This window comes from Entelurus aequoreus, linkage group LG08, assembly GCF_033978785.1.
Source record: "Entelurus aequoreus isolate RoL-2023_Sb linkage group LG08, RoL_Eaeq_v1.1, whole genome shotgun sequence".
Lineage (NCBI taxonomy): Eukaryota > Metazoa > Chordata > Actinopteri > Syngnathiformes > Syngnathidae > Entelurus > Entelurus aequoreus.
Window position 1 is genome coordinate 78,989,856 of NC_084738.1, and position 15,668 is coordinate 79,005,523.

General features: G+C 33.8%; 1 protein-coding gene across 2 annotated transcripts in view; it reads left to right on the top strand.

Annotated features, from left to right (window-relative positions):
• The first annotated feature begins 682 nt into the window (after positions 1–682).
• LOC133656316 (CAP-Gly domain-containing linker protein 1-like) overlaps positions 683–15,668 on the top strand; it is a 61,627-nt gene continuing 46,641 nt past the window's right edge. For both annotated transcript variants that reach the window (XM_062057342.1, XM_062057343.1), the window contains exons 1-5: positions 683–787; positions 5,046–5,212; positions 5,273–5,632; positions 5,694–5,821; positions 8,251–8,375. In XM_062057342.1, coding sequence (XP_061913326.1) covers positions 5,122–5,212; positions 5,273–5,632; positions 5,694–5,821; positions 8,251–8,375 — 704 coding nt within the window. In that variant the 5' untranslated portion in view covers positions 683–787; positions 5,046–5,121. The remainder of the gene's footprint in view (positions 788–5,045; positions 5,213–5,272; positions 5,633–5,693; positions 5,822–8,250; positions 8,376–15,668) is intronic.

The following is a 15,668-nucleotide window of genomic DNA, read 5'->3' on the forward strand; positions in this document are numbered from 1 at the left end:
GGCTCGTCTGAGGACGACCTAGAGAGATATATATATATATATATATATGTATATATATATATATATATATATATATATATATATATATATATATGTATATATATATATATATATATATATATGTATATATATATATATATATATATACATATATATATATATATATATATATGTATATATATATATATATATATATATATATATATATAATATATATATATATATATATATATATATATATATATATATATATATATATATATGTATATATATATATATATATATATATATGTATATATATATATATATATATGTATATATATATATGTATATATATATATGTATATATATATATGTATATATATATATATATATATATATGTATATATATATATATATATGTATATATATATATATATGTATATATATATATATATATATATATATATATATATATATATATATATATATATATATATATATATATATATATATATGTATATATATATATATATATATATATATATATATATATATATATATATATATATATATAGTAATCCCTCGTTTTAAATTGCAATAAAAACTAACGTACCGACAATCAAGTGGCATTCACGGGCGCTGTAATCCTGCGATTTTGAAACGGTTAATACCGCGATGACCCAGCTCCAGTCAAGGTCCCTGAAGGCGCCGTGGTGACGTCACACTGGGCTGGTCCAGGCTTGAAAAACATGTAACGGTGCTCCGCATCCACCCTGCTGGGACCCAGCTCGCCCGAACAGAGCAAGTAAGCCTCCGCAGCGACGTCTGCCATCCCGTGTAGTTTGCCTCTCACTTTTAGCCGCCACACTCTCAGTTTGTCTTCATGTGGACGCCTTTTATTGATAATCTATCGCGAGCTAGCTAACTGGGCTAACACAGCAGGGACGAGCAAAATCATCTTAAACACAAATCAAACACCCTTAATTTACTGCTACCAGAGCTCCATATGCCAATGTTTTATCACAATTAAAGTGCAAATAAAAGTGTAAACGCGGTTAAATTATTAGAAGTTGGACTGTGAGAAGTGTTACGGAGAAAACAAAGCCTTTTATCTCCGACATGTTTGTGATTGGCGTCTTTTTAAAGTCATTAAGTAGAGTCAACAAGCCTCCTGGCTCGAGGAGTGCTCGTTGTTGCGGTGCGGGTACGCCGACTGGGCGGGGTTATGTTGCTCTTCGAACAAACGGGAGGGCCGCGGTCCAAATCGAGCACAGCAATAGCAGTTCATTTAAGAAGCTAACATTTTTAAACACCACGGGGATGTCACCATAGACGATCTTTGAATGTAGGCAGCATCACGTTTCTGTCACAGAGAGGATCTTTGACAGGGATTTTCAGAGGTAGGTTCTTCAAAACAGCAGTGTTCCTGTCATTTAAATGATCTTTGACTAGTGTTTTGGCAGTAGGTTCCTCAAAACAGCCTCGGGCTCCTGTCATATAAAGGATCTTTGGCTCATGTTTTCGATAGTAATTTCCTTAAAAACAAGAGCGCTCCTGTCATATAAATATAAATATATAATATAATATAAATATATATTTTTTTGGCAGTAGGTTCTTAAAAAGAGCAGATTGTCACATGGAGGATCTTTGATTAGTCTTTTTGGTAGTAGGTTCTTAACAAAAGCATCAACCTTCTGCCTTATAGAGGATCTTTGACTAGCGTTTTTGGCAGTAGGTTCTTATAACAACAGATCGTTGTATAGAGGATCTTTGACTAGTGTTTTTTGCAGGAGGTTCTTAACAAAAGCATCAACCTTCTGCCATATAGAGGATCTTTGACTAGTATTTTTGGCAGTAGGTTCTTATAACAACAGATCGTTGTATAGAGGATCTTTGACTAGTGTTTTTTGCAGGAGGTTCTTAACAAAAGCATCAACCTTCTGCCATATAGAGGATCTTTGACTAGTATTTTTGGCAGTAGGTTCTTATAACAACAGATCGTCGTATAGAGGATCTTTGACTAGTGTTTTTGGCAGTAGGTTTTTAAAAACAACATAGACCTCCTGTCACATAGGGGATCTTTGACAGTAGGTCCTTAAAACAGCAGATCGTCGTATAGAGGATCTTTGACTGGTGTTTTTTGCAGGAGGTTCTTAACAAAAGCATCAACCTTCTGCCATATAGAAGATCTTTGACCAGTATTTTTGGCAGTAGGTTCTTAAAACAGCAGATTGTCGTATAGAGGATCTTTGACTAGTGTTTTTGGCAGTAGGTTCTTAAAACAACAGATCGTCGTATAGAGGATCTTTGACTAGTGTTTTTTGCAGTAGGCTCGTAAAAAGAGCAGATTGTCACTTGGAGGCTCTTTAACTAGTGTTTTATTGCAGTAGGTTTTTAAAAACAACATAGACCTCCTGTCACATAGGGGATCTTTGACAGTAGGTCCTTAAAACAGCAGATCGTCGTATAGAGGATCTTTGACTGGTGTTTTTTGCAGGAGGTTCTTAACAAAAGCATCAACCTTCTGCCATATAGAATATCTTTGACCAGTATTTTTGGCAGTAGGTTCTTAAAACAGCAGATTGTCGTATAGAGGATCTTTGACTAGTGTTTTTGGCAGGTTCTTAAAACAACAGATCGTCGTATAGAGGATCTTTGACTAGTGTTTTTTGCAGTAGGCTCGTAAAAAGAGCAGATTGTCACTTGGAGGCTCTTTAACTAGTGTTTTATTGCAGTAGGTTTTTAAAAACAACATAGACATCCTGTCACAGGGGATCCTTGACAGTAGGTCCTTAAAACAGCAGATCGTTGTATAGAGGATCTTTGACTAGTGTTTTTTGCAGGAGGTTCTTAACAAAATCATCAAACTTCTGCCATATAGAAGATCTTTGACCAGTATTTTTGGCAGTAGGTTCTTAAAACAGCAGATTGTCGTGTAGAGGATCTTTGACTAGTGTTTTTGGCAGTAGGTTCTTAAAACAACAGATCGTCGTATAGAGGATCTTTGACTAGTGTTTTTTGCAGTAGGCTCGTAAAAAGAGCAGATTGTCACTTGGAGGCTCTTTAACTAGTGTTTTATTGCAGTAGGTTCTTAAAAACAACATAGACCTCCTGTCACATAGGGGATCTTTGACAGTAGGTTCTTAAAACAGCAGATCGTCGCATAGAGGATCTTTAACTAGTGTTTTTGCAGTAGGTTCTTAACAAAAGCCTCAACCTTCTGCCCTGTAGAGGATCTTTGACTAGTGTTTTTGGCAGTAGGTTCTTAAAACAGCAGATCGTCGTATGGAGGATCTTTGACTAGTGTTTTTTGCAGTAGGCTCGTAAAAAGAGCAGATTGTCACATGGAGGCTCTTTAACTAGTGTTTTATTGCAGTAGGTTCTTAAAAACAACATAGACCTCCTTTTACATAGGGGATCTTTGACAGTAGGTTCTTAAAACAGCAGATCGTCGCATAGAGGATCTTTGACTGGTGTTTTTTGCAGTAGGCTCGTAAAAAGAGCAGATTGTCACATGGAGGCTCTTTAACTAGTGTTTTATTGCAGTAGGTTCTTAAAAACAACATAGACCTCCTTTTACATAGGGGATCTTTGACAGTAGGTTCTTAAAACAACAGATCGTCGTATAGAGGATCTTTGACTAGTGTTTTTTGCAGTAGGCTCGTAAAAAGAGCAGATTGTCACATGGAGGCTCTTTAACTAGTGTTTTATTGCAGTAGGTTCTTAAAAACAACATAGACCTCCTTTTACATAGGGGATCTTTGACAGTAGGTTCTTTAAACAGCAGATCGTCGCATAGAGGATCTTTAACTAGTGTTTTTGCAGTAGGTTCTTAACAAAAGCATCAACCTTCTGCCCTGTAGAGGATCTTTGACTAGTGTTTTTGGCAGTAGGTTCTTAAAACAGCAGATCGTCGTATGGAGGATCTTTGACTAGTGTTTTTTGCAGTAGGCCCGTAAAAAGAGCCGATTGTCACATGGAGGCTCTTTAACTAGTGTTTTATTGCAGTAGGTTCTTAAAAACAACATAGACCCCCTATCACATAGGGGATCTTTGACAGTAGGTTCTTAAAACAGCAGATCGTCGCATAGAGGATCTTTGATTAGTCTTTTTGGTAGTAAATTCTTAAAAACAGTAGATTGTCACTTGGAGGATCTTTGATCAGGGTTTTTGTCAGTCGGTTCTTAAAAACAGCAGAGCGCTCTTGTCTCATAGAAGATCTTTGCATCACATTTTTAGCAATAGGTTTTTTGAAACAGTGCAATTCTTTTGTCAAATAGACCATCTTTGATTAGCCTTTTTGGTAGTAAATTCTTAAAACCAGTAGATTGTCACTTGGAGGATCTTTATAAGTGTTTTTGGCATAATGTTCTAAAAAACAGCAGAGTGCTTTTGTCACAGAAGATCTTTGCATAGTTCTTTTAAACAGTGCTATTCTTCTGTCAAATAGAGGATCTTTGATTAGTCTTTTTAGTAGTACATTCTTAAAAACAGTAGATTGTCAAATGGTGGATCTTTGATTGGTGTTTTTGGCAGTAGGTTCTTAAAACAGCAGAGCGTTCTTATCACATGGAAGATCTTTGCATCGCATTTTTAGCAATAGGTTTTTGGAAACAGTACAATTCTTTTGTCAAATAGACCATCTTTGATTAGTCTTTTTGGTAGTAAATTCTTAAAAACAGTAGATTGTCACTTGGAGGATCTTTGATCAGTGTCTTTGTCTGTAAGTTCTTAAAAACAGCAGAGCGCTCTTGTCTCATAGAAGATCTTTGCATCGCATTTTTAGCAATAGGTTTTTTGAAACAGTGCAATTCTTTTGTCAAATAGACCATCTTTGATTAGCCTTTTTGGCAGTAAATTCTTAAAAACAGTAGATTGTCACTTGGAGGATCTTTGATTGGGGTTTTTGTCAGTCGGTTCTTAAAAACAGCAGAGCGCTCTTGTCTCATAGAAGATCTTTGCAATCGCATTTTTTGCAACATGTTTCCAGTGCAGAAGTCCTGTCATATAGAGGATCTTTGACCCTGAGGTTGTTTACCACTTGTCATCCTTGGATGTTGCAGGTCCCCTCCATCACATTGGGACTTCCCAGGGTGGTGGGGAAGGCCAGACCTCCATTGGCCTCCCCCACATAAAGCCATGAGCGCAGCAGGCAAGGTCAGCGGGCTGAAGCCCCCCAGTAAGATAGTGCGCCCCCCGCTGGTGGCCATCAGGACCACGCCATCCTCAGGTAAGAAAGCATCGAGCTAACTTCGCCAGCTGGCGCTTGTGACTCAAACCGGGGTTGCAGGAACGCCCAAGCCCGCCGAGAAGTCCCCGGGCAGCGTCACCTCCCCCACCCAAGATGCCGACTTCCAGGTGGGCGAGAGGGTCTGGGTCAACGGCAACAAGCCCGGCCAGGTCCAGTTCCTGGGCGGCACGCAGTTCGCCCCGGGCCAGTGGGCGGGCATCGTGCTGGACGAGCCCATCGGCAAGAACGACGGCTCGGTGGCGGGGGTGCGCTACTTCCAGTGCCAGGACGGCAGGGGGATCTTCACCCGGCCCTCCAAGCTGGCCAGGGGTCCCCTGCCGGAGAAGGAGACCAACGGGGCCCGGCCCGGAGTCCCCAATCCAGGAAGTGAGCCGGCGGCGGCGGCTGAAACCACGCCGGGTAAACACGCAACGTTCTTTCTCTGGGAATAACTGCGCTGAAGTCTGTGTTTGATTCCCAGCTCAGTACAGCAAGACCAGCGGGGTCCTGAACCGAGTGGTCGCGTCCAGCGAGTCCGTGTCCAACCTCTCCGATCCAGAATCCGCAAAGAAGAACAAGCCCGAGCTGAGGAGAGGAGATCGAGTTCTGGTAGGAAACTATTCCCAAGTCCAAAAAAAACTTACATCCGCCGTTTAATTGGCCCAGACTTGCACTCGTGTTTAGCGTAGGGAACGACGCAAGGGGAATTAATCTGTTCCAGCCTCAAACTGGAGCCGCATTAAGATGTTTTATGGAACATGTTGGCATCCTTAACAGCCGCACAAGAGGAAAATCAAACATAAGTCACAGCTATGCAATGCTAGGTTAGCATGATTGTTTCCAAAGGGCAGTAAAACGGCTGATCAAACAAAACAGAGGTCATCGTCATGGACCCACCAGCTGCGGAAGCTGGCTGTACATTTTGGGAATCAATACAAAAAGAATGCCGTTGTACTCTAATAATACTAACACAAACACATAGCATATTAGTTTTTGCAGGTTAGCGTGCTAACACTCACAAAGTTTTAGATGAAAAAGCAATTTTTTTATATATAAGCCACACCAAACTATAAGCCACAGACATACAGGTTGTGAAATGAGTTATTTTCACGGTAATATTTTGTAAATGTTTATTTGCATACCTGAATTGTTTCCAAAAGGCAGTAAAACGGCTGATCAAACAAAACGGAGGTCATCGTCATGGACCCACTAGCTGTGGAAGCTAGCTGTACATTTTGGGAAAATTTACAAAACGGAATCAATACAAAGAGAATGCCGTTGTACTCTAATAATACTAACACAGATACGTGTTTGCATATTAGTTCATACATTCTAAGTTAATACAGGTTAGCATGCTAACATTCTCAAAATTTTAGAAGAAAAAAAAACAATTATTTACATATTAGCCGCACCGGACTATAAGCCACAGAAAAGGAGTTATTTACACAGAAATATTTTGTGAATGTTTATTTACATACCTGAATTGTTTCCAAAGGGCAATAAAACGGATGATCAAACAAAACAGAGGTCATCGTCATGGACCCACTAGCTGCGGAAGCCATCTGTACATTTTGGGAAATTTACGAAACGGAATCAATACAAAAAGAATGCCGTTGTACGCTAATAATACTAACATATTAGCATATTAGTTAATGTATTCTAAGTTAATGCAGGTTAGCATGCTAACACTCGAAATTTTAGAAGAACATTTTTTTTTCCATAAATTAGCCGCACTGGACTATACAGGTTGTGAAATTCGTTATTTACACTGAAATATTTTTTTTATGTTTATTTACATACCTGAATTGTTTCCAAAGGGCAGTAAAACGGCCGATCAAACAAAACGGAGGTCATCGTCATGGACACACCAGCCGCGGAACTTAGCTGTACATTTCGGGAAATTTACGAAACGGAATCAATACAAAAAGAATGACGTTGTACGCTAATAATACTAACGTATTAGCATATTAGTTAATGCATTCTAAGTTAATGCAGGTTAGCATGCTAACACTTTTGAAATTTTGGAAGAAAAAAACACATTTTCCATATATTAGCCATATATTCATATATATTTCCATATATTATATTTGTGGCCAATGTTATTACGCCAGAATGCTAAGGTTAGCATGCTAACAGTTAGCAAGTGTCAAGTACCATGTTATTTGAGCCCGATGTGTTGAGTTGTAAAATTGGATGAAAAAGTTTGCATGCCGATGTTGCCATGCTAGAATGCTAAGGTTAGCATACTAACAGTTAGCATGTGTCAAGTACCATGTTATTTGACCCCGATGTGTTCAGTTGTAAAATTGGCTGAAAAAGTTTGCATGCCAATGTTAATGCTAGAATGCTAAGGTTAGCATGCTAAGAGTAAGCCTGTGTCAGTCACCAAGTTACATGACTCTTGAGGGCTGTAAAAATTGGCTAAAAAAGTTAGCATACTAGAAGGCTAACGTTAGCATGCTAACAGTTAGCATGTGTCAAGTACCATGTTATCTGACCCTGATGTAGTCTGTTGCAAAATTGGCTGAACAATTTTGCATGCCGATGTTGCCATGCTAGAATGCTAGGGTTAGCATGCTAACAGTAAGCATTTGTCAGTGACCGAGTTACATGACTCTTGAAGTGTGGGGCTGTAAAATTAGCATGCTAGAATGCTAATGTTAGGATGCTAACAGTTAGCTTATGTCAAGTACCAGGTTATATGACTATTAATGTGTTCAGTTGCAAAATTGGCTAAAAAAGGTAGCGTGGTAATGTTAGTCATGTTGCCTGAAGCTAAGCCAATCAGTGGCCACGATACTGAGGAGCGCGGTCTGATTGTTTTGGTTTAGCTTAGTGACCAATAATACTACTGTAGTATTCATCTTTTTAGTCCATTCCGCCATTTTAATGATTGAAAATGACTAATTGAGGGGAAAATGATCATGTAATCTGCTTTGTTACTGACAACACTAAGCCAGGATATGGACATACGTTACACAAGTCACATGACCAAATATACAGAATGTACTGTATATATTACTTCACTCCTTGTCCAGGTTGCTGGGACCAAAGCGGGAGTGGTACGGTTTCTGGGAGAGACGGACTTTGCCAAAGGGGACTGGTGCGGGGTGGAACTGGACGAGCCTCTGGGCAAGAACGACGGCGCCGTAGCAGGGACCAGGTGAGCCCTTTTAAGACAGTAACAAGTCAATAACATCAACAAAGCTCACCTTTGTGCATTCACGCACAGTACAAAACGTTTGGTGGACAAAATGAGACAAAGGAGTGGCATAAAACTTGTATTTCTGTGGGAACGTCGGAGAAAATTGTACATGTAAACAAACTACGGTGAGTTCAAGGACCGCCGAAATTAGTAGGACAAAACGGCGCTCGCGAAATACTCTCATCGGTGACGCATAAACAAACGTATTAAACAGTGGGCTTTCTAACAATTAAGAAGGTTTGAGTCATGTTTGTCCTCCTACAACACAGGTGCCAAACTCAAGGCCCGCCACTTCGTTTTATTTGGCCCTGGAAAGCCTGGAAAGAATATGTATCAATAAAGTACTGTAACTTTTCTTACTAAATGTATTCTTTCTTTCTATTTTGGGAGAAAACAAATATATGTACTTCATGTAATGGCAAATTATGTTCACTTAAATATTGTCTAATTATACAAAGATTTATTATCAAACCATTTTTTAAATACTAATAATAATGATTCGAAAGCAAGTTATCCATCAAATTGTGCAATGTAAAAGTAGCAATAGATTTTATGGTAAAATTGTGAAATTGTCTGTGGTTTTTACAGCATTTTTCTCTAAATTAAAAAACAGTACTTTTTTTACTGTAATAAACTGTGGTGCTGTTTTGGCATTTACAGTAATACACCAAAAAATCTACACTTGTTGTTTTGCAGTAAAAAAAACAACAACATATTGGCATCTCAGGTGCCAAAATTTTTCTGTAAAATTGCATTTTTTTTTGTTTACAGTAAAAAAACAAATGTAAATTTTACAGTAAAATTGTGGCAACTGAGCTGCCTTTTTTTGCCATAAAAACAGCAGTAGTGTTTTTCCATTTACAGTAATATACACTACATTTTGAGGTGATGTTATTGCAACTTACCATATTTTTTTTACATTTTAGTTTAAAAAAAATCTACTAATAAAAAGCATTTAAAAATGTGTAGTAAAAAAAACAACTGGCAGCTCAGGTGCCAAAATGTTACTGTAAAATTTCAGGTTTTTTTTATTTACAGTAAAAAAAAAAAGTAAATTTTACTGTAAAATTCTGGCAACTGAGCTGCATTTTTTTAACCATAAAAACAGCAGTACTGTTTTTCCATTCATAGTAATATACACTACACTTTGAGGTGAAATTATTGCAACTTACCAATACTTGTTGATTTGCGGTAAAAAAACCCAAAAAAAACCTGGCAGCTCAGGTGCCAAAATTTTACTGTAAAATTTTTTTTTTTTTATTTACAGTAAAAAAACAAATGTAAATTTTAGAGTAAAATTGTGGCAACTGAGCTGCCTTTTTTGCCATAAAAACAGCAGTAGTGTTTTTCCATTTACAGTAATATACACTACATTTTGAGGTGAAATTATTGCAACTTACCATTTTTTTTTCTACATTTTAGTTTAAAAAAAATATACTTATAAAATATACAAAAAACAGTACTTTTTTTTACTGTAATAAACTTTGGTGCCGTTTTGGCATTTACAGTAATACACAAAAAATCTACAGTTGTTTATTTGCGGCAAAAAAAATGAAACTGGCAGCTCAGGAGCCAAAATTTTAATGTAAAATTGCAGTTTTTTTTAATTTACAGGAAAAAAAAAAAAATTACAGTAAAATTCTGGCAGCTGAACTGCCTTTTTTTTTACCATAAAAACAGCAGTAGTGTTTTTCCATTTACAGTAATATACACTACATTTTGGTGAAATTATTGCAATTTACCATATTTGTTTTTACATTTGAGTAAAAAAAAAAAAATCTACTAATAAAATGCATAAAAAACAGTACCGGTACTTTGTTTTACTGTAATAAACTGCGGTGCCGTTTTGGCATTAACAGTAATACACCGAAAAATCTACACTTGTTGATTTGCGGCAAAAAAATGAAACTAGCAGCTCAGGAGCCAAAATTTTAATGTAAAATTGCAGTTTTTTTAAATTTACAGTAAAAAAAAAATTACAGTAAAATTCTGGCAGCTGAACTGCCTTTTTTTTTTTTTTTACCATAAAAACAGCAGTAGTGTTTTTCTATTTACAGTAATATACACTACATTTTGGTGAAATTATTGCAATTTACCATATTTGTTTTTACATTTGAGTAAAAAAAAAAAAATCTACTAATAAAATGCATAAAAAACAGTACCGGTAGTTTGTTTTACTGTAATAAACTGCGGTGCCGTTTTGGCATTTACAGTAATACACCGAACAATCTACACTTGTTGATTTGCGGTAAAAAAAAACAAAAAAAACCTGGCAGTTCAGGTGCCAAAACTTTACCGTAAAATTACATTTTTTTTATTTACAGTAAAAAAACAAATGTAAATTTTACAGTAAAATTGTGGCAACTGAGCTGCCTTTTTTTTGCCATAAAAACAGCAGTACTGTTTTTCCATTTACAGTAATATACACTACATTTCAAGGTGATGTTATTGCAACTTACCATATTTTTTTTACATTTTAGTTTAAAAAAAATCTACTAATAAAATGCATTTAAAAATGTGTAGTAAAAAAACAACTGGCAACTCAGGTGCCAAAATGTTACTGTAAAATTTCAGTTTTTTTTATTTACAGTTAAAAAATCTACTTATAAAATATATAAAAAACAGTACTTTTTTTACTGTAATAAACTGCGGTGCCGTTTTGGCATTTACAGTAATACACCGAAAAATCTACACTTGTTGATTTGCGGTAAAAAAAACAAAAAAAACCTGGCAGCTCAGGTGCCAAAATTTTACCGTAAAATTTAATTTTGTTTTATTTACAGTAAAAAAACAAATGTAAATTTTACAGTAAAATTGTGGCAACTGAGCTGCCTTTTTTGCCATAAAAACAGCAGTAGTGTTTTTCCATTTACAGTAATATACACTACATTTTGAGGTGATGTTATTGCACCATTTTCCATTTACAGTAATATACACTACATTTCGAGGTGATGTTATTGCAACTTACCATATTTTTTTTACATTTTAGTTTTAAAAAAATCTACTAATAAAATGCATTTAAAAATGTGTAGTAAAAAAACAACTGGCAGCTCAGGTGCCAAAATGTTACTGTAAAATTTCAGTTTTTTTTATTTACGGTAAAAAAATCTACTTATAAAATATATAAAAAACAGTACTTTTTTTACTGTAATAAACTGTGGTGCCGTTTTGGCATTTACAGTAATACACAAAAAATCTACAGTTGTTTATTTGCGGCAAAAAAAACGAAACTGGCAGCTCAGGAGCCAAAATTTTAATGTAAAATTGCATTTTTTTAAAAATTTACAGTAAAAAAAAAAATTACAGTAAAATTCTGGCAGCTGAACTGCCTTTTTTTTTTACCATAAAAACAGCAGTAGTGTTTTTCCATTTACAGTAATATACACTACATTTTGGTGAAATTATTGCAATTTACCATATTTGTTTTTACATTTGAGTAAAAAAATAAAAATCTACTAATAAAATGCATAAAAAACAGTACCGGTACTTTGTTTTACTGTATTAAACTGCGGTGCCGTTTTGGCATTTACAGTAATACACCGAAAAATCTCCACTTGTTGATTTGCGGTAAAAAAAACCAAAAAAAAACCTGGCAGCTCAGGTGCCAAAACTTTACCGTAAAATTAATTTTTTTTTTATTTACAGTAAAAAAACAAATGTAAATTTTACAGTAAAATTGTGGCAACTGAGCTGCCTTTTTTTTACCATAAAAACAGTAGTAGTGTTTTTCCATTTACAGTAATATACACTACACTTCGAGGTGATGTTATTGCAACTTACCATATTTTTTTTACATTTTAGTTTAAAAAAAATCTACTAATAAAATGCATTTAAAAATGTGTAGTAAAAAAACAACTGGCAGCTCAGGTGCCAAAATGTTACTGTAAAATTTCATTTTTTTTTATTTACAGTAAAAAAAAATCTACTTATAAAATGTATAAAAAACAGTACTTTTTTTTACTGTAATAAACTGTGGTGCCGTTTTGGCATTTACAGTAATACACAAAAAATCTACAGTTGTTTATTTGCGGCAAAAAAAACTAAACTGGCAGCTCAGGAGCCAAAATTTTAATGTAAAATTGCAGTTTTTTTAAATTTACATTTAAAAAAAAAAATTACAGTAAAAATCTGGCAGCTGAACTGCCTTTTTTTTTTTTTTTACCATAAAAACAGCAGTAGTGTTTTTCCATTTTTAGTAATATACACTACATTTTGGTGAATCTATTGCAACTTACCATATATGTTTTTACATTTGAGTAAAAAAAAATAATTTACTAATAAAATGCATTAAAAACAGTACCGGTACTTTGTTTTACGGTAAACTGCGGTGCCGTTTTGGCATTTACAGTAATACACCGAAAAATCTACACTTGTTGATTTGCGGTAAAAAAACCTTTTTGTTTTACTGTAAAATTTAATTTTTTTTAATTTACAGTGAAAAAACAAATGTAAATTTTACAGTAAAATCCTGGCAACTGAGCTGCCTTTTTTAACCATAAAAACAGCAGTACTGTTTTTTCATTTACAGTAATATACACTACCTTTTGAGGTGAAATTATTGCAATTTACCTTTTTTTTTTTTTACATTTTAGTTTAAAAAAAAATCTACTAATAAAATGCATTAAAAAATGTGTAATAAAAAAAACTAACTGGCAGCTCAGGTGCCAAAACTTGTACTGTAAAATTGCATTTTTTTTATTTACAGTTAAAAAAAACGAATGTAAATTTTACAGTAAAATTCTGGCAACTGAACTGCCTTTTTTTTTTTTTTACCATAAAAACAGCAGTAGTGTTTTTCCATTTACAGTAATATACACTACATTTTGTGAAATTATTGCAACTTACCATATTTGTTTTTACATTTTAGTTTAAAAAAAAAAAATCTACTAATAAAATGCATAAAAAAACAGTACTTTTTTTACTGTAATAAACTGTGGTGCCGTTTTGACATTAACAGTAATACACCGAAAAATCTACACTTGTTGATTTGCTGTAAAAAAAACCAAAAAAACAAACAAACTGGCAGCTCAGGTGCCAAAATGTTACTGTAAAATTGCAGTTTTTTTATTTACAGTAAAAAAACAAATGTACATTTTACTGTAAAATTCTGGCAACTGAGCTGCCTTTTTTTACCATTAAAACAGCAGTACTGTTTTTCCATTTACAGTAACATACACTACATTTTGGGGAAATTATTGCAACTTAACATATTTTTTTTTCTACATTTTAGTTTAAAAAAAAGTCTACTAATAAAATGCATAAAAAACAGTACTTTTTTTTACTGTAATAAACTGTGGTGCCATTTTGGCATTAACAGTAATACACAAAAAATCTACAGTTGTTGATTTGCGGTAAAAAAAAAACTAAACTGGCAGCTCAGGAGCCAAAATTTTACTGTAAAATTGCAGTTTTTTTTATTTACAGTAAAAAACAAATTACAGTAAAATTCGGGCAACTGAGCTGCCTTTTTTTAACAGCAGTACTGTTATTACATTTACAGTAATATACACTACATTTTGGTGAAATTATTGCAACTTATCTTTTTTTTTTACATTTTATTTTTTTTAAAATCTAGTAAAAAAAATGCATAAAAACAGTACTTTTTTTACTGTAATAAACAGTGGTGCCGTTTTGGCATTTACAGTAATACACCGAAAAATCTACACTTGTTGATTTGCGGTAAAAAAAACCAAAAAAAACTGGCAGCTCAGGTGCCAAAATTTTACTGTAAAAATTTTTTTATTTTTATTTACAGTAAAAAAACAAATGTAAATTTTACAGTAAAATTCTGGCAACTGAGCTGCCTTTTTTAACCATAAAAACAGCAGTACTTTTTTTCCATTTACAGTAATATACACCACATTTTGAGGTGAAATTATTGCAACTTATCATATTTTTTTTACATTTTAGTTAAAAAAAAAAATCTACTAATAAAATGCATTAAAAAATGTGTAATAAAAAACAAACTGGCAGCTCAGGTGCCAAAACTTTTACTCTAAAATTGCAGTTTTTTTTATTTACAGTAAAAAAAACTAATGTAAATTTTACAGTAAAATTCTGGCAACAGAGCTGCCTTTTTTTTTTTTTTTTACCATAAGAACAGCAGTACTGTTTTTCCATTTACAGTAATGTACACTACATTTTGGTGAAATTATTGCAACTTATCTTTTTTTTTTTTACATTTCAGTTTTTTTTAAATTAGTAAAAAAAATGCATAAAAACAGTACTTTTTTTTACTGTAATAAACAGTGGGGCCGTTTTGGCATTTACAGTAATACACAAAAAATCTACACTTGTTGATTTGCGGTAAAAAAAAACTAAACTGGCAGCTCAGGAGACAATATTTTACTGTAAAATTGCAGTTTTTTTATTTACAGTAAAAAACAAATTACAGTAAAATTCGGGCAACTGGGCTGCCTTTTTTTTTTACCATAAAAACAGCAGTACTGTTATTACATTTACAGTAATATACACTACATTTTGGTGAAATTATTGCAATTTACCATATTTGTTTTTACATTTGAGTAAAAAAAAAAAAATCTACTAATAAAATGCATAAAAAACAGTACTTTTTTTAGTGTAATAAACTGTGGTGACGTTTTGGCATTTACAGTAATACACCGAAAAATCTACAGTTGTTGATTTGCGGTACAAAAAAAAACTGGCAGCTCAGGTGCCAAAACTTTTACTGTAAAATTGCAGTTTTTTTTATTTACAGTAAAAAAAACTAATGTAAATTTTACAGTAAAATTCTGGCAACAGAACTGCCTTGTTTGTTTTTTTTACCATAAGAACAGCAGTACTGTTTTTCCATTTACAGTAATATACACTACAGTTTGGTGAAATTATTGCAACTTATCTTTTTTTTTTTTTACATTTCAGTTTTTTTAAAATTAGTAAAAAAAATGCATAAAAACAGTACTTTTTTTACTGTAATAAACAGTGGTGCCGTTTTGGCATTTACAGTAATACACAAAAAATCTACACTTGTTGATTTGCGGTAAAAAAAACTAAACTGGCAGCTCAGGAGACAATATTTTACTGTAAAATTGCATAAAAACAGCAGTACTGTTATTACATTTACAGTAATATACACTACATTTTGGTGAAATTATTGCAATTTACCATATTTGTTTTTACATTTCAGTTTTTTAAAAATCTAGTTAAAAAAATGCATAAAAACAGTACTTTTTTTAGTGTAATAAACTGTGGTGACGTTTTGGCATTTACAGTAATACACCGAAAAATCTA